The sequence below is a fragment of the Phaseolus vulgaris genome, chromosome 11, assembly GCF_000499845.2.
Source record: "Phaseolus vulgaris cultivar G19833 chromosome 11, P. vulgaris v2.0, whole genome shotgun sequence".
NCBI classification, from domain to species: domain Eukaryota; kingdom Viridiplantae; phylum Streptophyta; class Magnoliopsida; order Fabales; family Fabaceae; genus Phaseolus; species Phaseolus vulgaris.
Genome location: NC_023749.2, coordinates 9,394,832 through 9,417,017, shown reverse-complemented (window position 1 = coordinate 9,417,017; position 22,186 = coordinate 9,394,832). Strand labels below are relative to the sequence as shown.

General features: G+C 32.0%; 2 protein-coding genes across 2 annotated transcripts; one reads left to right on the top strand and one right to left on the bottom strand.

The window, feature by feature from the left end:
- The first annotated feature begins 672 nt into the window (after window positions 1–672).
- On the top strand, window positions 673–2,104 carry LOC137826023 (uncharacterized). The gene is made up of 5 exons (XM_068631867.1): window positions 673–744; window positions 831–1,109; window positions 1,190–1,291; window positions 1,368–1,799; window positions 1,888–2,104. Exons 1-4 carry the CDS (start codon window positions 703–705, stop codon window positions 1,782–1,784), a joined length of 840 nt encoding a protein of 279 aa, XP_068487968.1. The 5' UTR covers window positions 673–702; the 3' UTR covers window positions 1,785–1,799; window positions 1,888–2,104.
- Window positions 2,105–9,886: 7,782 nt separating this feature from the next.
- Window positions 9,887–20,241, bottom strand: LOC137816305 (uncharacterized). The gene is made up of 17 exons (XM_068619433.1): window positions 20,112–20,241; window positions 18,852–19,218; window positions 18,158–18,395; window positions 17,401–17,678; window positions 16,037–16,186; window positions 15,723–15,856; window positions 15,101–15,641; window positions 14,923–15,017; window positions 14,543–14,605; window positions 14,360–14,448; window positions 14,178–14,243; window positions 13,400–14,023; window positions 13,226–13,300; window positions 13,056–13,126; window positions 12,820–12,877; window positions 11,270–11,534; window positions 9,887–11,044 (listed from the first exon to the last, which is right to left on the bottom strand). Exons 2-17 carry the CDS (start codon window positions 19,118–19,120, stop codon window positions 10,386–10,388), a joined length of 3,675 nt encoding a protein of 1,224 aa, XP_068475534.1. The 5' UTR covers window positions 19,121–19,218; window positions 20,112–20,241; the 3' UTR covers window positions 9,887–10,385.
- Window positions 20,242–22,186: the final 1,945 nt, after the last annotated feature.

The window sequence follows — 22,186 nt, the reverse complement described above, 5'->3', positions numbered from 1 at the left end:
GGGTTTCTACATCGATGCACGGTGAGCTAGCTATAGACTTGGGAAACCTCCCTTATTCTGGTATTTTACCATCGTCTGATCCTGGTAGTCCATATATTTCATCCCATTCCTCGACACCATCTTCTAGCCCGTCTTTCTCCATCCCCTCGTCCTCTGGGCATGGAGAATTTCGGCATGCTTATCCACACCCCACTATATCACCTCGTCCTCTTAGTATTCCAGTACCACCAGGACCATCATCCTCTGCTCCGACTTACCATCAGAGTGTCCCTGAACCACTCCACCAGACTTAGAGTTTTCCACTCCACCCTACCTCTGGTACATTTGTGCAGCCCACCCCTGGTACATTTGTGCAGACTACTCCTTATCCCATTGTCCACACCACATCTTCTTCATCTGTCCCGACTACTACTGGCTCTGTGCAAGGCCTTTCTGACCATGTTGACCATGGTGCCACTGCTGCTTCAGAGCATAACCTCCCCCCTGAGGAGGTCCAGCGTGACCCTACTGGTAGGGTCATCATCCGACTTCTTGGTAGAGGGTAAGTCATCCTAAATGTACATTTAATTTTATCTTTATATTACTATGTTTGTAATTTTATTTGTTTGTATTTGTAGTTGGACACCAAATCATTTGGCTAGTGAGGCCATTGGACATTGCATTCGATCTCAATTTAGAGGTCCATATCATCACTATGATGCCATGCCTGAGGAGGACAAACTAAAATGGTGGACTGACTTTCAGGTAATTTTAATTTTTGACAAACTACAGTCACTTGTTTTCTTGTTTTTCTTGTGGACTCAAAGTAACTATTTTCTTCTTTTTAACAGACTAGAGTCACTTGGGCACCCCATGATGAATGCCAAATTAAAAAGGTCTACAAGTCTAAAGTCAAAAAAAGACTTTGTGACATGTTGACTAAGGCTAGGAGAAAGGCTGTCCGCCCTATTTGGATAGGTCAGCAAGCATGGGTTGAACTTCTAAACTATTGGGATTCACAAAAATTCAAAGATAAATCAACTCAAAATAAAGCCAATAGGAGTTCAGCTCGTGGTGGAGCACTGCACTTCACAGGTAGAAAATCACATTCAGATATTGCAGTTACCTTGGTAAGTACTTATCACTGCCTTACATGAAAATCATTTTACATTTGCAACCTATAATGCTTTTAATTGTACAACATTATTAGGAACGTCAATATGGCCGTCCTCCAGAACCTGATGAACTATTTATGGCCACCCACACAAATAAGAAGGGTGAATGGGTTGATTCTCGTGCTCGAGAAACTTATGTAAGTTATTCTTTTAAATTGTTTTATATTTATATTTTAATTTTCTAACATTTTCATTTTGTAATGATCTGTGTAGGAAAAGTATCATGAGCGCTTGAAGGCCCTTCAAGCAAATAGTTCTCAGGACTCTAACACTGATGTCCACCAACTTGATCCTGCAACTAAGCTTCAAACATGGAAGGAAGCTGCTGGAGGAAAGAGTAGAGGTCGGGTGTATGGTACGACAGACTTGGCTGCTAACATCCGCCAAGGAGTCTCTTCTCTCACCCAAGCCTCTGCGTCCGACACTTCACAATCTGGACATGTGACTGAAAATCAAATGCTTCGTGCTGAACTTAGTATGTGGAGTCAGAAGTATGCACACCTGGAGGATGAGCTGAAGGTTATAAAAGATAAACTTATCTCTATGGAACGTGACAAAACTACTTCCAATAGCACAACACAATTCGATCATGAGTATGATCCAGAACAGGATGATCAACCTGTTCCTTAAAGTGCATCCTATAATGTAAGTTTAACTATTTGATATTTTTATTATATACTAAATATTTTAATTATTTGATTTATTTATTTATATTGTTTATATTTTTTTACAGGTTTATCATATCACTATGAGATTCATTTTGCTACTTCTAGTTAAATTTGTAATGTACAATTTTAGTTGTAATATTTTTTCAAGTATTCATATCTTTTGTTTAACTATTTCTATTGCTTTTCTACTTTGGATGTGTTTGTGGATTTTGATTTCATACTTTGGATGTGTTTGTGGATTTGGGTGTTTATAGATGTATTGTGAATGATAGTAATTTGTTTGAATGTGATTTGGTTGGTATTTAATTTTTACAAGTAATCTGGTTAGAAAGCAAAATAAAATGTTTTTTTTTCTTCATCACATGCGTCGCCCATAGGCCCACGCAAGTTTTTTTTAAAACATGCGTCCGCTTTTGCGTGGGCCAAGCCCACGCAAAATCTGATATTTTTTAAATATATATTTTTATCATTTTCGTCGGCCAGACCGATGCATAAGCGAAATAAAATTCTGCGTCGGATCTGCCCACGCAAAAGCCGCCGCATATGCGTCCATTTTGCGTCTACCTATCTTCTGCATGTTGCGTCCATTTTGTGTGGGCTTGGCCCATTTTGCGTCTACCTATCCCACGCAAGATGCGCCCAACTTTCTGGCCCACGCTAGTTTTCATTTGCTTCCAGGCTTTTTTCGTGGGATGTGTAACGGACGCGGATCCGACGCATAAGCGTTCGTTTTTTAGCTTTTGCGTCCGTTTTTGGCCCACGCAAAATGGCTTTTTTCTTGTAGTGATTTCTTCATTTTTCAACTCCCATTTTGTTCTTCCGCAAGTACACCTCCGCTATATTAGGTTCTAGTGCAAATTTGGAAAGCACATTTGTAATGGAGTACTTTAGTTAAACCAAAGCTAGAACCAAAGTACCCTAGGCATGTGTGTTGGTTGAATTTTTGGTGGATTGTATTTGTAGAGATAATTCATGTATAAGGGTTGGGACACCCCTAAAGTGTCCTATTTAATTTATATATTCATTGCTGATAAAAAAAAAGATACACTTCCGCACCTACAAGTGTCCATTTTCTTCAAATCTGTGAGGTCCTTCGAGCTCCATTGTGGTAAGCAAAGTGTGGTGTGATTTTATGATTTTTTTTTTTTAATTTGATTTTTGAACTTATGAAATTGCAGTGGATTGAAGGGTAGGTCATTCATGGGATTGAAAGGATTGGTGGGTGTTTTGTTGCTGAAAGGTGAGTTGCATAATTTTTTTTTTCCAATCTTTAGTTTGGTTATGGATTAATTTTATGTAAAACATTTTATGCTACATTTTAAATAACTCTTGTTTCCTTTTTAATTTAGAATTATAATTCGATGCTTTATTTAATAGTTATATTTTAAATTTATATTGGTGAGTTATGATTTTAATTTTAAATTTTAAAAATTTTGGAATTGAATTTCATGGTTTAATGAATTTAGAATGGTATTACTGGTTGAAATGAAATTGTTATACAGTTCACGAACTCCAACAAACAAAACTTTTTTTTACAAACTTGCATCGGCCAAAGTTCACGCACATCTTCAATAATTTTGTTTTTTTCAAAATTCCTACACAATTAGCTTCCGCTTTAAAAATCGACGCTAATAAACTTTCTTCCACGGGTTTAGCGTCAGCTGCTTAACCCAGGCATCCCTGACATTTAGGCATCAGTTTTTTCACACTTGCGTTTGTTTTCAGTCGAAGGTGATGCACGTTTTCCGTGTAGTGATGTTTGTCCAATTATGCAATGATACTTTGATTTTCATTTACTATCTTTATAATAATGCTTGGTGAAATAGATGAACAAGATTGTATACTATAAATAATGACTTCAAATCATCCATTTAATTGAATTTCAATAAATATATAAAATAAGTTAGAAAAAACAAAACATACTTAAATAAGTAAATTCACCTAACACACCAACTTGTGGTAAGTCAAGTTATATTACAAAATTTCTGGCTCACAAAAAGTGTATTAAGTTAAATTGACTTATTTTTAACTTAACACTCAAATTGGTTCACTATGACATCTTAATCTTGAAGATTAATTAAGAAATAGAATGAATGTATCTATTGAAGTGATATGTTAAGGGTCTTTATAACCTTGTTCTTATAAGTAACCAAGGATAGTTATATTTATGATATTTCAAAATATTAATATTGTTATTTAATTATGTAAAAAAAATACTTAAACTGGTTTATTGATTCTTCAAAGCAAATGTACTTGAAAATAAATCTTATTTTATTTATTTGTTGTATAATATTTACTACAAAAAAATTATTAAATAAAAATTAATTTTAGAGAAAAAAAAATTAGTTACTATTTTGACTAAATTAGATATTATTTTAGAAACTAAAAAACTTATTGGTATCTAACGTTATTGATAAATAGTTTCTAAATTGATATTTAATTAGCTACAAAAGTTTTAGCTATCAATTTTAACTAAAACATTGGTAGCTAGTTAGATATCAATTTAAAAACTATTTATCAATAATAGAAATTAATTTAGATATCAATAATTTTTCTAATATCTAATTTATTTAATATAACAATTAATTATTTTTTGTCTTTAAACTTGATTTTTATTTAATAATTTTCTTTTAGAGATTATACTCCTTTTATAATCCATATCACTACAAGAAAATAATGAAATAGAAACCAATTTTAGAGACAAAAAATAATTAGTTGTTATAGTAACTAAATTAGAAACCATTTTAGAAACTAAAAAAAAATTGGTTTCTAAATTAGTTTCTATTATTGTTAAATGGTTTCTAAATTGGTATCTAATTAGCTACCAAGGTTTTAACTACCAATTACTTAGATTCTAAATTTGGTAGCAAAAACCTTGGTTGTTAATTAGATACCAATTTATAAACCATTTAACAATAATAAAAACTAATTTAGAAACCAAATTTTTTTTAGTCTTAAAATGGTTTCTAATTTAGTCACTATGTCAACTAATTATTTTTTGTCTCTAAAATTGGTTTCTATTTCATGATTTTCTTGTAGTATATCTAACTGAATTAACATTTTTTAGAGATCAAAATCTTTGCTTGAATTTCTCTTTTGTATTAAAATACACTCTTTCTTTTTTTTCTCAAAAAAATAAAATGAATTAATTGGGATGTTTCAATCCATTTAAAAAAAATATAAGAACAACTACAAATCATTTGATTATTAAATTTTTAATATATTTTAAGATATTAAAATCAGTGTATTTTGAAAGGAAAGTAGAGAAAAGAAACCTAATAAAAAATTCAAATTCAGATTTGGCAGTCTATCATATTCTATCATTAAGTTTGAGGGAACCTCCAATTGGATTTAGGAATAGAAATTAGTTGACATGCTCTAAGAAGAGTGGTTATAATATAATTTTGTTATTTGAATGCTGGATCCTTCATGATAATTTATTTTTATTTTCATAGTTCTAATAGTTTAGTCTGGGGATTTGTCTATTACTTTTGAATCAATAATGAGCAATTGGAATTAAATTATTTGGAAAGATAGCAATATGGGTCATTATCTAACCGTCCAATCTTGATGAGATTTTAGAGCACAACTTTATTTTTTGCTCAAAGTTTAATTAATGCATACGTCTCTTTAGATTAGGTACCATTTTATAATTTATGGCAAAGTAATGTTTCTTTTGTCTTTACTTTTTGTGTATCATATTGAAACATTAAAGTATTGAAACCAAAGAAAATGGTTAAATATAAAATGCAACATTCTTGTCTTTTCAAGTTCTAAACTCACCACACTTTATGTTACCAGGTTATCTCATGATTCTTCCTGTCAAAACTGCAAACTAGAACTAAATTAACAGTGAATCATATAATCAAAACGAAAGTTAAGTAGGCCTTTTCTTCCTACACCTCTATAGCTTCTAATTGCACCATCGTAACTTTTAAAATGATCACTTTATCCTTCATAAAGATGACTTTTGGATTACTTGGAAATCTTCTGAAACAAACTTTCAATAATTTATGAAACATGATTTCCAAAACACGAGTTTCAGAATAATGAGATGCTTTTCGGAAAGAGCATTCTAGAACAAGTTTCTAGAAAAAGATTTCCAGAACATATATAATACCATCCAAAACAAGCTTCTCTTCATTTTCCCATCTGAGTACAGTGATGATGGAGAATAGAGGTGCAACAAAGATGGTGACAATGTTAGAGATGGTGGTTGTGGCGACGTCGTACAACTTTTAGTCTTTTTGTTATTGGTATGTGGTGCAGACATGGTTATCAAACTCTCGAGTTAACTCATTAATTTGTTCGAGTTTACACTTTAATTTATTTTGGGTGAGTTGACTCAAAAGCAAATTTGTTGAGAACTCGGTGAACTTGCGAGTTTGCATCTGATATGGCGAGTTTAGAGGATTTTTTGCTTAAACCCAAATTAGACAAACTCACTGTTGCTCGTGTTAGGGTTTGTGTTTGCATTTTTCGTGATGGTATGTCTTTGTTCTGATCGTGGTGGTGTCTCTCTTTCGTGGTCGCCTATGCTCGTTCTTTGTATTCTAATCGCGATTTTCTTTGTTCTAATCATGATGGTGTGTCATCATCTGCAATCTTTGTTCGCCATGGTTGTGTTGTGTCATGTTGTGGTCATCTAGTAAGATTAGAAATGTAACATCTTTGTTCTATTTTCTTGTCCATATATGTAAGAGAGAATGCAAGCGCCAATGCACCTTATCTTAGAGTTTTTTTTTAATTGAAGATATTGGGATATTAGGGTAATTACATATATGTAGATATTTAGAGTTTTTTTTTCAATTGAATTCTAATTTTTTTTAAATTATTTTTAAATTCATGTTTTTTAAGGTATGTCTGGAGTGGATCAAATTCAACTAAGAGCAACTCAAATGCATACTCGTCTATTAAAAGTAGAAGTAAGACTACTCCATAAAATAGGTCAAATTTTTTATAGAAGCACGAGAAGATATTAATGGGAATAGTAAAAAAAGGAAAATGTAATTATTGTACAAAGATTGTGAGTGGAGGAATATTTAGATTCAAGCATCATCTTGTTGGAATTAGGGAGGATTTTGAACCTTCTACTTTGCTTTAGAAAAAATAGAAAATTTATGATAAAAGTTGATGTAGAAGTTAAGGAAATTTCATTGAAGAAAAGAAGGTTGAATATAATTGATGAATATCATGAAGAAAGGGAGGGAGTTGAAGAAAGATAAAGTATATAGTAGTAGGGGGAATTCAATTTACTATAAATCAAAATGATAAAAAAAAAGGATATAAAGAATAAGTTGGTGCTCAGGTTGCTAATTTTTTAACACAAATGTCATTCCATTCAATGTAATTAAAAATCCAGTTTTTTCAAAAATGTATGAAATGGTTGAGAAATATGGAGTTGGCTATAAACCCCATCTTATTATGATGTTAGAGAGAAACTCTTAAAGCAAGCAATGAAAAATACTGATTTAATACTTCAAGAATATAGGGATGAGTGGAAGATAACAGGTTGCACAATTATGTCTCATGGGTGGACAGATAAAAGAGGTGTTCTATTTGTAACTTCTTGATGAATAGTCTTAAAGGGATCTTTTTTCTTTATTCACTCAATACCTCAAACATCTCAAAAACAACTTATTTTTAAGATGTAGGATGATGTGGAATTTTGTGGGAGAAGAAAATGTAGTGCAAGTGGTTACTGATAATGCAACAAATTTCAAGGCAACTAGAGATTTATTGTTGCAAAAAAGGGAGACGTTATATTAGAACCTATGTGTTGCCCATTATTGATTTGATATTTGAAGATTTTGAAAATAATTTGAAGGTCATCAAATTACTATCAAGAAAGGAAGAAAGATCTCCACTTACATTTATGGCAGAACAATGTTAATTAGCATGTTGAAAAAGTTCACAAAAGGAAAAGACTTGATAAGGTCGAGTATGACTAGATTTTCCACAGTTTATTTGACTTTATCTTGTCTTCATTAATTGAAAGCATCATTATTGACCATGTTTAATTCTGAAGAGTGAAAAATAAGTAAGTTTGGAACTTTACAGGAGGGGAGAAAAAGTTGAAAATATGGTATTAGGTAGTCGATTTTGGAAGAATGTCTCAACATGTCTCAATTTTGTTGCCCCTCTTATGGTGATCCCAAGATTGGTTGACTCAGAGATAAAGTTTACAACGGATTTCATATATGAGGAGATAGATTGTGTAAAAGAGAAGATTAAGTACAATTGTAATGATATTAATAAAAGATAAGAATTATATGTCTTCTCACCTTCAAAATTGAATTACTTATTTGTGAAATTATTTTCAATATATCATAATTGATATTAAATGTACTATGAAGATGTTTGGAATAATTTATGTGGATAATCAACTTCAAAGGCCTTTGTATGCAATTGTCTATTATCTCAACTCCCACTTCCATTTTGAACCTAACTTTAGAGTTAATGATTCTAAGGTGAAAGAGGGGTTGTATATGTGCGTGAGAAGACTGGTTAAGGATGTTGTAGAGAGAAAGAAAATCAATTGCATCTTATTGATATGCTAGAGGGCTTTTTTCAATGGATGATGCAAAAATATGCAGGAAAAAACTACTTACTGGAGAATGGTGGGAGATATTTAAGGATGAAACTCCAAAGTTGAAAATGTTTGTTATCCAAGTTCTAAGCTTAACTTGTAGCTCTTCTAAATGTGAGAGTAATTGAAGCTCATTTAAAATGGTAATTTAAGTTATTTATAATTTTCTTTATTTGATTTATATATTTAATAAAAATTCTTATTTAATTATAGGTTCATACAAAGAGAAGAAATTGTTTGCATCAGACAACAAATGAATGACTTGGTTTATGTGATGTATAACTTGAAGTTGAAAATAAATAAATTAGAAGAATTGTTGCTCTTTCATTTGATGATATTGAGTCATATGATGAATGGATAACTAAAGAGAAATATGATATTGTTGAAATTGAACAAGCTCAAAGGTGAATATGATGGTGAGCATGAAAATGTTCCATGAAAATGTTCCCTTAGATGAAGTAATAATATATGATAAATCTAATCTCATGAATTTTTTAGTTTTCCAGTTATAACTACATCTGTTTGCTTTATCATTTATAACAACATCTATTAATTTGTTTTTTCATTTGCTCTTTAATAGAATATTCAATAATTTAAATATATGTGCAACAATTATTTGAATAATAACTCTTTTTAATTTTTTTTCTCTCTTTTTTCATGTTTATTATAAATGAGGTATATAAAACTAATAAGATCAATATAAAACTAATAAGATCAACTCTAAATTCACTTCATCTTGATAATATAACTTTTGATATTAATGTAGATGTGCAATTTTCATGAAAAGTTTGTTGATAATTAACATTGCGATGAAGAATATAATATCATTAGAAAATTCGACATGACATTTTTCATTTCTAGATATTAAGTTTCTATGACTTTAACAACTTATGTTTTTGGTATTTGTATAAACTTATTTAAAATAAGTTATATAATTATTATTAATATTGTGGATTTTTGTTTAGGTACTTTGATTATTGAAATATATTTTGTATGAAATAAACTATTACGAGTTTACTAATTGAATTTATAGAACTCCCAGAGTTAGATAAATTCTCGAATTTAATAACCTTGGATGCAGGTAGTAATCATGGGAGCACAGTAAGAAAACGTCAACCCTACCTAAAAAGTCAGAATTGGCCCAGTAGTATTATGGCATTTTGTCACGAGAAGTTTTTTTAAGTTTATTATTATAAATATGAAATAATGTATTCATTGATCAAGTTTAATTATTATATCGTAACTAAAAATTCTTAGAAAACAAATAACAAATAGCCAGTTGAAAATGAATCCCAAGCATAATTGTTTGCGTCTTTATTGGAACAGTAAAACAAAGTTTACATGATTGAATGATGAAGGCTAACTGAGAGAAAACAGCAGAAAAAGAGAGCCAAAGACTAGAGATAAGAGATGAATCGTTAGTCTATTCAGTCATCAATAACTGGTATTAGGTGGCTGCAGATGGAACTAATCTATAAGTTCAATCCCAGAAAAACTACATTAAAATTTCATTCCCCATTATTCAGGAGAAAACAATCAATAATGTGCGAGCACGTTCTACAACAAGGACATAATACACTGTAACGTAGCTGAAGTCACAGCTTGAGAAATGAAACCACTATGAATGGCAGAGAGCTACAATCTAATCTCCTATATAGAAAGTAATTTTCTGAGACAATGACTTGAATAGAGCAAAACTAGTTAGATTCATGAGAGAAGGGATCAAAAAGGCAATTTCATGAAATCCATGATTGAAGCTTCCTCTATACAACTTTCAACAAAAATATGGAATTGCAATTACAAGTTTCTCCACATCTCCCGTTTACCCTATAAATGTGTCAAAATTCGTAATCCCAATCACCAGAGAAACTCGAGCACCGTCAGGATCTTGATGCCCACAAGGTTTCACTGAATACATACAAACTCTCCTTCAGACATAATACGTGTAACCGGTAGAGTGTAAGTTATATCCCTTCACATAAGCATATTTAAGTCTGATAGGTCGTCCATTGGAATTTCAAGGCCAATAGAATCATGGTCTTGCAAGCCATCTTCATCAAAGTTCAACCAAGAACTAAGATCATGTGCGCCACCAAATTCTTCTATTGAACTTAAATCAGGAAGTGGCATATTCCCAAAGTCATTGGATTCCTTTATTTGAGAAGTGTCCACACCAGATAATGTAGCCCCATCTTTGCTACCATTGTTGACTGCATTAGCTGGTAAACGTGCAGCATCCTTCGCTTCCATAAACCTATCATGTCCACTAGCACTAATCTTTTGCTTCTTAGCTTTTGGTTTGTTCTCATTTTGGCTACTGTCCAGTGACATGCGTCCAGCTCTACCAGTCGAGTTTTGCCTGCTCTGGTCCCGGCTTTGATTCCGATCTCTCTCACTTCTCTTTCCCTTCACTCCACCATGAACAGCACCATCAAGATTTGATGCTCTTGAGGAAGAACCACTGACACCACCATTGACCAGCATTTCCCTCTTCTTTTCTTTGATAAACACGGACCCATTCTTGGATGATGCTTGTTCTGATGACTGAATTGAACCTTGAAAAGAATCAACCAATCCCCTGTCTGCATAATCTCTATGGCAATCATATTTCTCGGAAGCGCTAGAAACTGCAGCTGTAGCAATAGACACAACAAAAATTAAGTGGGAAAAAATCAAGTCAACCAATCAACACAGACAAATCTCTAGCATGTTAGCGAAGATACAGTCAATGAAACAGTACTTGCATAAAGGAAGAAACAGGGTGATCACTTATCAATGTTTTCTAAGACCTAATATATACTAAAAAGAGTAACAACACGTCTAATGATATCAAATACAAAAGCAGAATTTTAGAATACCTGATTTTCTTGCTTCAATTTGATGGGAAGTTTTGTTACATGTATTACTAGCTGTGCCAGAGACCATACAATCTGCAGGTTGAGCCTCATTCTCGCGTGAAGGTGGGGCAAACATTATATTTTGTAGGGTAGGTTCACTAAAGCAGTTAATGCCAGCCTCTTCGTATCTTTTACATCTTCCAAGAGTACGCTTGATAAAACCCAAAGCAACTTGTTTAGACACCTTGTGAACTGCACCTTTTGAATTTTTGCTTCCACGGCTTGCCTGCAAATATTTGAAATTGGTTAACTAATTATTACAGCGAATTAGAGAACCTCACTCATTCATTAACATAAAATTCCCAATTACCAGTGACCTTAGAATTGTAACCTACATTACCCACAATTCAATAAACTGATTATCTAGAAAAGAATACATTAAATGTGGAGAAATTGTCTATTGGTGACACTTTAAAATTGTCACGCAGAAGGTCATCACCAATATCATAGAAACTAGAAAGAATTTACGGGGAAACAAGGCAGAAATGGAACAGGGGAGGGAGAAACTATGGATCACTCCCATGTATGACTCAAAAATATAACCAATAACAAACTAAAATACAGCTATCTAAAGAAGTAGAAATCCAAGTTCCCAACACAGCAGGAAACAACACGGCATGTCTTGCAAATTCTAAGACTAAGAGAAAAAGAACTTGTATGAGTAAGTAGGAATTCACTTTCTACACTGAAATCAAATCTATCAAAGACTGATTTGGTGTTTAAGCATAATCTACCTACATTTAGAATATAGACACCAACAATATCTGCAAAGCAACCAAATATGTTGCTCTACATGACTGTATAGGACAAACCTCTGTTATGCTCTCCCGGTTACCAGAACCCGGGCATATAACTGGGTTGAATTGCTTATTGGTTCATAAATGTATCCAATGATGATACCAGAAACGACCTCAAGCTGGATTAAACTATCTAAATTCGGTACTGGAAAACCATTTTAGTTGAGGACTGATATTTTTCATGCAGTCTAAGGTGAAGAAAAACTGTTGTACTAAATTGCACGAGGGGCCCAAGGTGGAGGAAAATTGTCCAATCGTGTGACCGAATTGTTTGATTTTAGCACAAAGCCCAAGACATTTTCTCTCTCTAGCTTTTGAGGTATTGCACAAGGTGTTTAAGCAAAATATAAAAAAATAAACAAGAATTGAACCCACCCATTGACTCAGAAGGCCCATGTGCAGTATCGCACCACTAGATCACCAAGTTCTTTTTATTAAGTATGTGCCAAAAATGCATACACATACATATTTTAAACTTTATTTTACTTACACTGATTCAAATAGTTCAACTAGTAACTATGGTTCAACCAGTTCCCAATGCCTAGTTCTGATAAAATTGGTCACTGGAGTAATTGTGTGTTATAAGTACAAGATTTTGACAGAGGGATATTTATTATAAATCTTACTAAAATCAAGTATAAAAATGGTAAGGAAATTTGTAAATCATATCTTAATAAAAATACAATAAAAGGCTGATAGAGGAATATTTAGTACCAATCTCTTTCTGTAAGCCATTTCAGTAAGATGGTCAAATGCAGATTGCTCAATCTTCCTGCACAATAAGCTCATAATCTTAATAAAAATCAATTACATCTTAAGCACAAATTCAAGAAATGGAAAGTCGTGACTCATGAATACTAGAAAGTAAAAGGAAATTAAGACATAAGCTACAAAGATTGTGAAATTGAAGATAGAAAGAGGGTCAGAGGAAAAACATATTTAGCACTTACCGTCTTTCTACATCCCTCTCTTCTTGAATAGCTCTATCAATTTTGTCCAAAGTACTCTTCTTCCTTTGATTCTATTAATAAATCAAAATAAGGGATACAGATATAAGAATGGACCAAATTTAAGGTGCAGATAGATTTGATAAAAAAAATAAAATTATTTCGATACACACCTGTTCATACAGTGCTTTCTCAAGTTTCGCAATGTCCTGATTGATAATAGCTTCATCTTCTTCCGCTAAATCAGGCTGTGCCAAGCAAAGTAATATTAAGGATTATAGACATGAATCTAGTAAGCTTCAAATAACTATGATAATCGTAATTCCACATATGAAATAAAAGCCTACCAATATTTCAGGATATAAGCCAATGCTCTGCAACTCAAGCAGCAGTTTGTCATCCAGAGACATCATCTGATACTGGCCATCAGGAGAAGGAAAACCACTTAATTCAGCATGCTGCAGTTGATCAAGATCATTTGAACATATTTCTCCAGTGTGTGTGATATCTGAGAGAGAAAACTCTTCATCTCCCTGCCAAACTCCAGTGCTTTGTAAAGAACTGGATGTGTTTGGGTATCTAAATGTATTGGATGCGGTGCTCTTGTCACAGGATAGTCTATCCAATATGCAGTTCTTCTGAATTTGAAGATCCACCTCTGATTCAACTTCAGAATCCATTCTATCCCGATCTTTGGGTTCAAAATCAATTTGATTACAAGAACCACAGTGAGAGTCATCACTAGCACATTGTCGAGATATATTCTTTGCATCACTTTGGTGATATGATTCTTCACATTCCTCTTCTTCAATTAGAGCACAAAGAAGTCTTTGAAATAGTGGAGCAACCTTGTCCGGTCTTTCCATGTCCTTCTTTCCACCCAAAGCATCAAACTTAGTTGATTCTTCATCACATTGAATTCTCTTTCTTTCCTCTGAATCTTGAGTGGTCTTGTTATTTATAACAACACCCTGCGGAAATACAAATTTACTAGTTACCACATTCCTCCAGATGAAAATTGTGGTTTAATGAAAACCTTAAATTTACAGGAGATCAAGACAAAAGGCCTTCATTATTGATAAAATGAAAGATATAGGATAGTTTTGTATACTGCCAAACACTTACCAACAGATCTTGATCAATGCCAAACATATGAGATAAACTTTTATCAAATTCCTCGGCAACATTGAGCTGATTAAACAACCAAAAACAAAATCAGTAAGTCAGAATCTATTCACACATATTAGGAGTCATGGTAACTTCACAGTTCCAGAAAAAACACAACATGCTAAAGATCCAGTTCCTACCTGTTGCTTCAAGTAAGATGCATCATCCAAGCTGATAGACGCAAAAATAGACTCCACTTTATTCCAAAACGGACCCGAACAAGCAAGGTCTACATAAAATAAGCCACCAAAGTAGTGAAATATAAAACAACATACCAAAGACAAAAGCAATTAGAAGAAGGTAAAATGATTAAAGAAGCGTACTGCTAGTAGTACGAGCAGAATTTGCAGCTTTACATAACTCTTCACGATCATCATCAGATTCACCTGGACAATCACATTACACAGTGTGTGAAAACATAAAGAGAACCATATAAATTATACCCCTAATTTCATACAGAAAAATAAATTTAGTGATAGAATAAGTTATATGTATAATAATATAAATATAACCACTGAAAATCATTTGTTATGATAGCCTCTACATATCTGAAAAGTCAGAGTGATATGACATAACTTGTAAAAGTATTTCAGTTGGGTAAAACCTATATCACTACCAGACATAATCAAAGTGAAGGAATTTAGCCATCCCTACCATAAAACTAAAATTCCCAAATAAACTACCTTCTAAATATCAACAGTACCTCCAAAATCAGCAGAACCAATGTTCAGTTGCTTCCCTACACGAGTCACAACTTTGCGCTCTTTCTGCTTTTTTGAAGGAGGGCGACCATATTTGCTACATTCAACAGAAAGATACAAAGACAACTTTAGAAATGGAAGGACAAAGGATGAACTAGATCTAAAAATAAGTCAACTCACATTTTACTCTTATCATTAGGCTTCATGTCCTGTACTGGCTTCATTATTGGTCCATTCTCCGACTTTTCCCTTCCAGAAGGGAGGCCTGGCCTGACTAATGATACATTCCTTCCACCTCTTCCATGTCTCTGCACACTATCTCCAGATTCATCAGTTGTTATCTTATTCTTCCTCATTTGAAACATAGAAGCCCCAGCCTTATCTGATGTCATAGCAAAGTCACTGCCATTCACTCCTTTCTCTTTTATTTTGTTTTCCCCAGCTCCAGATTCTTCACTTTCAGATAATCCAAAGGGAGATGAAATATCATCCGGTGGTCTTTTATATTTTGGATTACTGTTGTCTACACTGCTTGCCAGTGGAAATCCATTGTTGCCAGCAGAAGAAGCTTTAACACTGAAATCGGAAGTTAGACAGCCTTCAGATGAGACCTGAACTTCAAGATTGCGTGAGGCAGGAGAAACTACTTTAACTCTTCGTGAGCGTGAATTTTTAGGTGGTCTCTGACCAACCCACTGGGTCATTGGATGTATAGAAGATCCTATGGATGTAAAAAGGCTTTTAATTATTTGTTATACCAACCAATGAGACTTCATATAAGAATTTGAAGGCAGTTACCAACCAGGAAAAGCTGTAGAAGAAGGTTGAGTGTTTGATGATTCTAGTGCACTAACTGAACCGGTCCTTGGTGCTCGAGATACCTTGTTTTTAATTATCGTGTTAGGGCTGCTTGCTGCGTCCTCCTGAGTGCTTGCCCTATTTATAGAAACGTCAAAATTTAATAAATTTGTAAATAGCAATCAAAACACATAAATGTAGACAACCAGTGTAAAACATTATTGTGTTAAATCTTAGTTTAGAATCTCAAAAAATTTACAGATAAAACAACTAAGCTGTAGAAGTAGAAATAAAGGCCATGTCAATATATGTTCAAACCTGTTGTTTCCTTTAGCAACAACTCTCTGCTCAGCTATGTGTTCCCTGTGAACAGAAACACCTTGCTCACTTGCAAGCATCATGCGCACACCCGTAGTAGTAACCTCTGAAGAGCCCTCAGACTTGATTCCACCAGATCCAGACTTCAATCTTCACCCAAAAAAACGGTATTAATACAAAAAAACTAGTTTTGCTTTTTGGTTCTCCAATAACAAAAGTTGAAACAAACCATTCGCCAATGATATGACGACCTAATATTTGAAGAATCACCCAACTAAACAACATTCCAAAGAGGAAAATTACTGGACAAAAAGATAGCGGGAGAAAAAGACCAAGCAATATAATGTAGATGAACTTTTATCTAATGCTGATTGTGATAGGTTAATCAACTGAAGAATATAGACAAACAATATACATGTAATTCAAGCTTAAAAGAATGGAATTTTCTAACTGGGTCTATCCTATAGCAGTGAAGAAAATCAACATAATTAACCTTGATGCATTCATCAACTGTGAATGTAATATACAGAGAGGTGTACAAATCATTTATCTATGACTAACAAGCTTCATCGTGGATATATTCCTGCAATTGATATATAAATTATTTCACTACCAAACATAGAAAGCAAGGCATTTAACTTTCCAGAAAAGGAATAAAAGAGGCCTTTAAATAAGTAATTATTCAGAGTACTAGTTTAGTATAAGTACATCTCTAACCAAGTATTTTTTTAATAGAAATGGGGATTATCAGAAGTGTCTAAATTAAATATCAATCTCTTTTTCAACTACAAAAAATTACACCATGGAAAAAATGTATGTCCAAGGGATTATTCAAATCATATAGATTATAAGTAACTCTGAACAATCAGCAAACAAGAAAAAAAAGGTGTACAGAAAGAAAGGTGAGCTTTATCGTCAAGATACCAAAACTGAAAGCTGTAATTTTACAAAACAAAACAAAAAATGCCCAGAGAGGCCCAGGCTCCACTTCTGTTTAATAGCCAATGAAGAGAATGGAAGTGAGAAAGTTTGTTTGCCCTTCTAAACAAGTAAACAACAGGAATGCTTTAAAAAAGGAACAAATAGCAACAGAATACTGAATGAATCAGATAAGTACATCCAACATTGATGATATTGAAAGTGCAAGTACCAATATCGCAACACACCAAATGGATTCCTTCAGAATGCTAAAAGGCATTAGATGTACAGGAAAACTCCTTCGCAACACACTTAACATAGTGAAATAGTCTTCATATATGTACAGAAAAACCTAAAAGGCCTCCAAAACACTCTCCATCTACAATATACACTTGCAAAATATATTGCAATTTAGAAGAAAGATAAAACTAAAACTAGTCAACTACCTGAAACCCTGAGCATCATAAAGTCGCATCTTCAAATCAGCATTTGCCTTTGGAATAGCAGTTCTTTTTACATCCCTTTCAGTAGTTGTAATTCTGTTTCCTACAGTTCCAACAGACCTCTTTTTCTTTATTTTTTGATCCAACCCTTCACCTCCAGCAAGTAATCTGCGAGTTTTCTCTTCGTTTCTAACAGAGCTCCCTCCAAGTGTTTGAACTAGATTTGCATCCTTCTCTGTGACCATCCGTGCCCTTCCAATAGCAGCAGACCTACTTTCCTCCTGGGAGCATTTCAGAGTGAACAAGGTCATGAAGAAAGAGTGAAAGTAAACACAAGCAGATTATTAACATAAATTAATAAATCAAAAACAAAGAAGAAAACAGAGCAAAAAGTTGTCCATTTTTTAAATGACATTAGTATTATCATTTATCAATGATTTACTTAAAGATTTAGATGACTGATTACTCAAATTATTCCTTTCTAAAATATTTAAACTAGGCTAGAAGCAACTTGAATATTTTCTTTTGGGATTAAAAAGGAGCTTGAAAATTTAAATGAGTAATTGATGTGTATATAATGCATTCCTATTTGGCCCTCATAAATATTACAGTTGTTAAAAAGTATTTAACAATATATATGACAGGTTAACAATATAGTATTTTAATAACAAATATATAATAATAATAATAATAATAGTAGCATCTTTCGTTATACAGATAAAGAATAAAAACACAGAAGTAACAATAGTATAACACATACCCGCACATCTGCCACTGATGTACGAATTCGCTTGTTCAGCATTGAATTTGAGGTCCTTGCTTCTGATCTCTGAGTTAGATTATCATTAGGGATTTTGTGAATCTGGTTACCCATCTTTGTCAAGTTTACTCCACTTCCCCTATCACTAGATAAATCAGTCCTTTGTCGCTTCTTTATGTTTAATGCCTCGTACTTTTCCAATTTAGACAAAGATTCCCCAAGCATTTTTGATCTATCCCTGATCAACAATATACATTTGCATTAGGACATCAACATGAATATACTGTCATAAAATGATAGGTAAACAATTTACATTTGAAACTAACTTCTACAGTAGACAAAACATAATCACAAATATTTTACAAATCTTAAGGTCATATAGAATTAAGAAAAAGGCCAAGCGTACTGATATCATGTCAAGAGGCTCACATTGAATAGAATAAATTACTTTATCTAGTACTTAAGCCGTGAGGCTCTCCCACCCACCTTATGGACTAATATTTTGGGTTGGACTTTCCTCTTGTACTCAATTCCTAACATTGTCACCAATTACACCCCCATAAAAATTACACGAACTGTAAGGTAATGAGACCATTCATTTCACAGTTTACTTAGTCATGCTAACTTATGTTTATCATTCAGCATTACAAATAGAACTTTTCTGAGGAAATTGGGTAGAATAATAATCATATACCTTGCCTTTCTGGAGGCATCCTGTACACTTTCTTTGAAGTGCTTTAGTTCCCCTGAAGCTCCAGGAGCCATGGGTTTAGGATGTGCACCTCCGAAAGATTGGTCTTCAGACGTGTTTCCAGCAGAAACACCAAGAACCCTTCTTAGCTCTCCTGTATATTTTCTATTGCCTACGGTAATTGAATCTAGTGGCAAACACTGTGGCAAGGATGGCATATCCGAAGAAGTTATCCCGCTGCTGCTGTTCAAGTTATTCCCAGAACTCAACATTAAGCTGTCAACCTTACTAAAGCTTAGAAGGCAGGTCAAAAGAAATACTTTCTTTTGCACTGCAGATCAAACTGAATCTCCCAATTCCTGCCCGAAACCTATCAATGCAGAACAGAAATATTGATTATTAACCGCTAGATAACATTTAGATAAACTTTTCCATAAACATAGTAGGAGAAGAAAATAAGATAAAATGAATTGAAGTTCTTTCATAAGTTAAAATCAACTTAAACACTAAACTTCAATAGAAGCTTCTGATCTAACTTGTCCAAAAGCTGAAGATGGTTAGTTTTAATTTATCAGAAAAACCCAATTCAATTTACTTCCTTATGTTCTTCTCCTTAACTGTTTACGAAGAAGCTTATCCAAACAATGCTAAAGCACATTATATAATAAAGAAATTAATAACGAGTCCATATACAGCTCCAAATAGATTTATACCACGAGATCAAGCAAAACAAAAGGAAAGCTGAAACAAACTACTTATGAAAACTCCTTACTGAATGACTGTCAATAGAAAATGAACAAGCTTCCACTAACATCAATGAAACCATCCCATCCCATGTCAACGAAGGTTACACTTACACTCCCTAACGTACATTACCAATTTCACGAAATCCCAACACCAAATTCCCCGCAACAAATAAAACTAAATGCCAAACATCGCATAGTTCAGAAAAGACAAGTAAAACCGAAAACAATTTTCCCCTCGGTAAGTAAAAGAGAAAAAAAAAAACGAAATTGGACCGAAATTTTGTAGTAAAACCGAAACGGCAACGAATAAATAAACGAACTAGACAATGGCAACCATCATACAGACAAGGGTGTAGGAAAATTCACGGAAGATCGGAATTGGGGTTACGAGGGAGAATCAATTGGTTGAGGGAAAAAAAACCCTAGGTTGAATTGGGGAAATTGGGGAAAAGAGGGTTGGAGATGAATTGAAATAGTGAATTGAAAGAACGGAAAATCGACGATCGGAAAAGAGTACCTTGAAGTGGAATTGAACAAAGTCAAGCGCAGATCAAAGTTGCAGAGTTGAGTCCCAAAAAGGTAAAGATATATTCATATATATTCATATATATATATATATATATTCATATGTATTATCTAATAATAATTATATAGTTATAAAAACTAACAGTGGTATATAATATATTATATAGGCATAAAAAAAAGTTGTAATGTGATGAAGAACCAAAATAAGACCCAAAAAATAATAAAACTATTTTTAGGAAAATAAAAATAGTAGTATGAACCAAAATAACGCGGGAGGGTACATTCTACGCCGCCTCTACCGTACGCCATTCGTATGTGTGTGGTCGAGTATGTATCTTTATGAATTCTACTTAAATACACTAACTTTAATAAATACATGAGAGATTATTAATTAATTTTAATAATTTAAATTACTTGACATAGAACAAAAGTTTTATATCAATAATGTCTGAAAATTATATTTTATTTTATTTGAGCACACAAACAAAATCAAAACTAACAAAATCCAAAAAAAAAAAAATATTCTGCGGAAATAATTATATGCTTTGTAAAATTCCTCTAAATATTTAAAAAAAAAACAAATGATATTATTTTCTACAAATTAAACATGCATATCTCTATATGTTTAGAAGAATATTTTACCAGTAAAATAAAAGAAGAATATTTTAATAAAACTAATAATATTTTATCGGAAAAATGACTAAAATTTATTGGGAAAATCAAAAACATTCTTAAATTAAAAGACACGATCATTTATTTAATTTCAAAAAAAAATATTGCTTAAAAAGTTATTTATCAAAAAACTAAGAAAATGATGGAGATTTGAAAATAACTAATTAGTTGAGATGAAACTGTTTGAAAAGGGGATAAATGTAAAGATTAATTACTATGTCTGTATGTAAAAAGATATAAACTTTAAGAATTTGGAAAAAAATAAAATTTAAATCATTTATCAAGAACGTAAAGCTTAACCGTTAATTAAGATGAAACTAAAAGTTTAAGTATATAAAATGGGTAATGTTTAAAGAGGTTAAATATTTTTTTTTTAAATTTTTGTTAGTTGTCTTTCTAATTTAATATATCATTACAGTAAAAATTATTAAATAGCAAATTATTAAAATACAAAAAATAATTAATCATTATATTAATTAAATTAAATATTATTTTATAAATTAAAAATTATTAATATTTAAAATAATTTTTATTATTAATAAAAATTTATAAAATAATTTTTAAATTGATTATCAATATTTTAGCTACTAACTATTTTAAATTTTAAATTAATTTTTAATTAAATTAATGATTAATTTATAATAATTAACAGTAATTAGTAGTTAAAAAATGTTAAATACTAATTTATAAATTTTTATTATTAATATAAACTAATTTAAATATTAATAATTTTTTATTTATAAAATAATATCTAACTTAACTAATATAATAATTATTTATTTTTATATTTAAATTAATTTTTATTTAATAAAAAATTAATAACTCTTCTTATCAAAAGCGTATATAAGTCAAATATATTGTATTTTAAAAAAATTAAGTCAATGTAGTTAGTTTTACTAGAGTGTGTGAGAGTTTGTGTAAAGTTATTTACAGATAAAAAAAAAATACTAAAGTTGAACAAAATTTGACAAATCTGGTGGTGAAATGATTTTTAATTCAATTTTAAAATATTTTGCGTCAGTGTAATTTATGTTTATTGATCCTTTACGTGCTTTTTTTATTCTGTAATTTAAATTTCACTTTCTATTATTTGATTGTTACGTAAATTATAAAAATTATGACACTTTTATATTGAAACAAAAGACAGAAAATTATACAATAAAAATTGGTTTTGATTTTTTCAAAATTTAAAAAGCCATAGAACATATTTTAGTTTAAGTTTAACAATTTTTCCAGTATTATGATTTAAGAAATAATTCACAAGTTTACTAGAACATCTACCAATATAAATAAGTAAAAAATAATAACAAATAGTCTACAAGAACATGAAGGTTAAATAAGAAAGAGTAATGAAACCCATAGAAAAGTTTAACGTGGTTAATTAAAGTATTAACT

Excerpts from the sequence above, each read along its gene's own strand:
- LOC137826023 (XM_068631867.1), top strand. The coding sequence starts at position 703 with ATGCCTGAGGAGGACAAACTAAAATGGTGGACTGACTTTCAG. Across the intron at positions 1,110-1,189 it reads CAGATATTGCAGTTACCTTG|GAACGTCAATATGGCCGTCC; the intron begins GTAAGTACTTAT and ends CAACATTATTAG. Across the intron at positions 1,292-1,367 it reads CTCGTGCTCGAGAAACTTAT|GAAAAGTATCATGAGCGCTT; the intron begins GTAAGTTATTCT and ends TGATCTGTGTAG.
- LOC137816305 (XM_068619433.1), bottom strand. The coding sequence starts at position 19,120 with ATGTTGAGTTCTGGGAATAACTTGAACAGCAGCAGCGGGATAACTTCT. Across the intron at positions 18,396-18,851 it reads GATGCCTCCAGAAAGGCAAG|GGATAGATCAAAAATGCTTG; the intron begins GTATATGATTAT and ends ATTGTTGATCAG. Across the intron at positions 11,535-12,819 it reads TGGCTTACAGAAAGAGATTG|GCAAGCCGTGGAAGCAAAAA; the intron begins GTACTAAATATT and ends AAATATTTGCAG.